Source organism: Cebus imitator, unplaced genomic scaffold, assembly GCF_001604975.1.
Source record: "Cebus imitator isolate Cc_AM_T3 unplaced genomic scaffold, Cebus_imitator-1.0 Scaffold93, whole genome shotgun sequence".
NCBI classification, from domain to species: domain Eukaryota; kingdom Metazoa; phylum Chordata; class Mammalia; order Primates; family Cebidae; genus Cebus; species Cebus imitator.
The window spans coordinates 5171602-5176492 of NW_016107408.1; the positions used below are offsets into that span (position 1 = coordinate 5171602).

General features: G+C 44.4%; 1 protein-coding gene across 2 annotated transcripts in view; it reads left to right on the forward strand.

Annotated features, from left to right (window-relative positions):
- Positions 1 to 4513, forward strand: part of MRPL58 (mitochondrial ribosomal protein L58) — a 10868-nt gene extending 6355 nt beyond the window's left edge. For both annotated transcript variants that reach the window (XM_017535700.2, XM_017535699.2), the window contains exons 3-6: positions 2966 to 3025; positions 3566 to 3648; positions 3741 to 3910; positions 4173 to 4513. In XM_017535700.2, coding sequence (XP_017391189.1) covers positions 2966 to 3025; positions 3566 to 3648; positions 3741 to 3910; positions 4173 to 4257 — 398 coding nt within the window. In that variant the 3' untranslated portion in view covers positions 4258 to 4513. The remainder of the gene's footprint in view (positions 1 to 2965; positions 3026 to 3565; positions 3649 to 3740; positions 3911 to 4172) is intronic.
- Positions 4514 to 4891: the final 378 nt, after the last annotated feature.

Sequence of the window (4891 nt, forward strand, 5' to 3'; positions counted from 1 at the left end):
AAAAAAAAAAAAAAAGAAGAAGAAGAAGAAAATAAATAAATAAATTGATTGATTGATTTAATCAAATTTGAAAATTAGCCAGGTGTGGTGGTAGGTGCCTGTGATCCCAGCTACTCGGGAGGCTGGGGCACAAGAATCACTTGAGCCTAGGGGGCAGAGGTTGCAGTGAGCTGAAATTGCGCCACTGCACTCCAGCCTAGGCGAGACAGCGAGACTCTGTCTCAGAAAGAAAAAAAAATCAGTCATTTCTCTCATCCCTCACACATTCCTTCCAGATTTCTCCATCCCAATTAAAGTAAAGAGGCTATCTCTGGGTGTGAAAAGTAGAATCTTTGCAACATATTTAGAATAAGAAATGAATCATGATTCATTCGAGCATGGCCACTTGCGTTGTACTGTGCAATGTACTGCATGAGTGGAGAGCTCTTAATGTTCTCATGACCTGGAGCACTCTACGACAGATGAACTGAAAGAGGAAGACGCAGGAGAATGTATAAGCTACCATTTGTATTTTACATATCTATATCTCTGAAACATGTATTTATTTTTTTTGTTTGTTTTTGAGACCCAGTCTCGCCCTATCACTCAGGCTGGAGTGAAATGGCATAATCTCAGCTCACTGCAACCTCCACCTCCCGGGTTCAAGCAATTCTCCTGTCTCATACTTCCGAGTAGCTGGGATTACAGGCATACGCCATGATGCCCAGCCAATTTTGTATCTTTAGTAGAGATGGTGTTTCACCATGTTAGACAGGCTGGTCTCGAGCTCCTGACCTCATGATCTGCCCGCCTCGGCCTCCCAAAGTGCTGGGATTACAGGCATGAGCCACTGTGCCTAGCCTGAAATATCTATTTCTAAATATCTGTATCAGTATATGTGTATCTATATTTTTATCTGTATCTGTGTGGAGGCATATGTGTATGTATGTATATGTGTGTGTATATATATATATATATATCTGAAAGGAACACCCTGGATATGGTGACTGCCTTCAGGAATAGAGAGATAAGAAGACAGGAGTGAGAGACATTTCCATGTAAATAAACCATTTGCATAACTTTAAAATTTTGTAGCTGTCAAGCAGAAGCAAGACCTAACAGTTATGGCCTATAAAGAAACAATGAGCCTTTTTTAGACTCAGAGAGTATATGACTTCCATAGACAGCGCGAGGAAGAGCAGCCAAAAGTGCTGGTTCCCTGTGACCCTTGTCAGGGTGACTCTAAAACAGAGGCCAGATGACTGCAACCTACAGGACACCCTGTGGCTGAGGAGCCAATACATGCTGCAGCAAAGCAGTTTTATAGCTTGAAGCTGTGCCCACCTGTAGTCTCAGCTACTTGTGATGCTGAGGTGGAAGGATCCCTTGAACCCAGGAGGATCGCTTGAGCCCAAGATGTTGAGGCCGCGGCAAGCCGTCATTGTGCCACTGGACTCCAGTCTGGGTGCCAGAGTGAGACCCTGTCTCAGAAAAAAACTTGATTTTCCAAAGAAGGAAATCCTCTTAAAAGTAGTCCCAAGATAAGTCACTACCGCTCACGGAGGCTTTCTACCACCATGGTGCCACAGTTCTTTGCCATGCAAAATTCTTGCGATTTACCATCCAGTCTTCTGAAATTTTCCCAGTATCATGCCTTCCTTACATTCCTCAGACATGACAAGACTGCTTTTCATTAATTATAAAAGGGGAAGGATGAAACCTCATTTTATAGGTTAAAAACAAACAAAAATGAGACCCAGAAAAAACAGTGAGACTTTGCCAAGATCATGGTCACTTCATGATCGAGCCAGTGTTTGAAGCTAGAGCTGCCAGCTCCTCATTCATCCAACAGATGTTTTAACACTAACTGTGATCTAGGCCTGGGGAACACCCATGAACACGCCATGAATTAGATACAGTCCTGCCCTCTTGGAGCTTATAGTCTGTTGAGATTCCACATCTGCCACAGCTGGAATGAAAGTAACTCTGCCCCTTAGTTTGAACTTTTGAAATGATCCTTGCTTTGAAACAAACAGAAAACAAGCAGCAAAAAGCGAGGGCAGCAGATCGGGGGGAGTGTATGGGAGTAGAAGCAGACAGCCCAGTCCTGATTTTACTTTCTTTGCTGTCTGTGTGACCTTGGGAAAGTCACTTGCTCTGATTTCAGTTTTGACATCTGTGAATAACTTCCAGCTTCACTGATCTGAATGTTACTTTTATGTATACAGTTGGCCCTCTGTATCTGTGAGTTCTACGTCTATGGATTCCACCAACTGTGAATCAAAAATATTTGAAAAAGAGGCTGGGCACAGTGGCTTACACCTGTAAACCCAACACTTTCGGAGGATCATTTTAGCCCAGAAGTTCAAGAACAGCCTGGGCAACATAGCAAGACCCTATAATTACAAAAAAAAAAAAAAAAACCTTAAAAAATAATCAGCAGGGTATGGTGGCACATGCCTGAAGTCCTAGCTACTTGGGAGGCTGAGGCAGGAGGATCACTTGAGCTCAGGAGTTTGAGGCTGCAGTGAGCTATGATCATGTCACTGCACTCCATCCTGGGGAAAAGAGAGAAAACCTGTTAGTAAAAAAAAAAAAAAAAATTGAAAAAGAAAAAAGATGTTTGCAGCTTATGCAGACTTTTTTTTCTCATTATTCTCTAAACAATACAGTATAACAACTATTTACATAGTGTTTATATTGTATTAGGTGTTATAAGTGATCTAGTTGTAAGTATGCAGGAGGATGTGTGCCGGTTATTTGCAAATACTACACCATTTTATATCAGGGACCGTGCATTCGTGGATTTTGGTATCCACGGGGTGCTAGAGCCAATCCCCCACAGCTACTGAGGGATGACTGTATATAAAAGTCATTGAAAGAGAAAGATACATAATAGGGATAGTTATGTTGATGGTAAATTAGTGGTTTGCACATTTGCCGGGAGGTAATCAGTTTTGCGTGTGTACTTTCTTCTATTTTACAGATCGCTTGACAATATCTTATTGTCGGAGTAGTGGTCCTGGGGGACAGAATGTGAACAAAGGTACGGGTGCCTCGTTGCTTTCTTTTGCTTTCAAATGTAGCTGGGAGATGGGCTTCAGGAGCCCTGAGTTTATGTTCATATGGAATGAAGGGAATTTTCAGCAGAAGCTTAAGTACTGCCAGTTTATAATAATCCTCTTTATTCTTTTGAATGTGGTCTGATTTTCAGACGTTCAGCTGTGGGTTGCTAGGACTAGGATTGGCTTGTGAGTCTAAACAAAGGGAAATCACAGTGTGAGGCAGCAGCCAGCTCCAAGAACAGCTTTCCTTCATTCTGGTGAAATCCATTCCCTCCATTTTTTTTTGTACCCAGTAAAACTGTAAGAGAAGCACTAGACACTTAGTTACTGGAAGTCTATATTTGTCCAGAAGTGCCTCACTATCTTCGCAGGCTTGTTCATAGCCAACTTGGACGTCAGCTAGAATGTACATGGTTGGGTGTCTGGCCTCCCTTTGTTTCAGGATGGTCACTGGTCACACAGGGGTTGATCCTTCCCGGAAGTCTCAGGCACCCATACTCCCTTCTCCCTTTCATCCACAGTGAATTCCAAGGCGGAAGTCAGGTTCCACTTGGCAACTGCCGACTGGATCGCAGAGCCTGTGAGGCAGAAGATAGCCATCGTGGTAACCACCATCCCTTTCTTTCCCTAGAAACCCCTCAGTGGCTTTTAAACCTTTACTCTGTAGGACTCCGGTTTTTCCTTTGTTCTCTGCAGCACAAAAACAAGATCAACAGGTCAGGAGAGTTGATCCTCACCTCTGAGAGCAGCCGCTATCAGTTCCGGAATCTGGCCGATTGCCTGCAGAAAATTCGAGACATGATCGCTGAGGCCAGCCAGACACCCAAGGAGCCATCGAAAGAAGATGCTAAACTTCAGAGACTCAGGTACCGGCAAATGTCCTAAAGCTGCTATAAACTGATTTGTGCGGACGATAGTCTACACAGATAAGGAAGGGGCAGAGGAAAGTCCAGGACGTGCCCTGGGAGAAGCTCTAGGAAGAGGAGGGGATGCTGACCTGGGACACAGGCCCAGCTCTAGTGCCTACTGGTAAACTGCTCGGCTTCCCGTTGAGCTTCCAACTCCTCTCACCACTTTGAAAAGCACTGATTGGGCATCTGGGCCTAATTGCAGTCTTTTTGTTTTCAGGATAGAAAGCATGAATCGGGAAAGGCTGAGACAAAAGAGAATTCATTCTGCCATAAAGACAAGCAGGAGGGTCGGCATGGACTGAAATCGCCCTCTGCAGCTGGAAGGCGCTTCTGGGCTCCCGGCATCTGCAGCTGAGAAGCCTTTCACACCATAGGGGATTTCCTTTTCTCTTTTTGACTGTTAATGCTTGTCGATAGCATTGGAGCCATCACAAGAATGTTCATTGGGAATGAAGGTTGCAGGCACTGGTTGCAAAGGTCTTTCTAGGCAGTCACCATGTTGTCCAACCTTAATAATGCATCTGATGTATTAGCCACAATAAAACTCAAAACTCATAGTGTTCCCTTCTCATTCAGAATGCTTCAGAAAGCAATTCCTACCTTCTCTCTCAGTTGAATTAGCCTCACAGTTGTTGACACAGCATCCAGGAACAGGAAAGTGTTCTGGTGTCTGCTGTGAAAGAACACACAGGCCAGGCGTGGTGGATCACGCCTGTAATCTAAACACTTTGGAGGCCAAGGCAGGAGTATCACACGAGGTCAGGAGTTTAAAATCAGCCTGAGCAACATAGCGAGACCTCATGTCTACAAAAAATACAAAAATTGGGCCGGGCGCGGTGGCTCAAGCCTGTAATCCCAGCACTTTGGGAGGCCGAGGCGGGTGGATCACAAGGTCAAGAGATCGAGACCATCCTGGTCAACATGGTGAAACCCCGT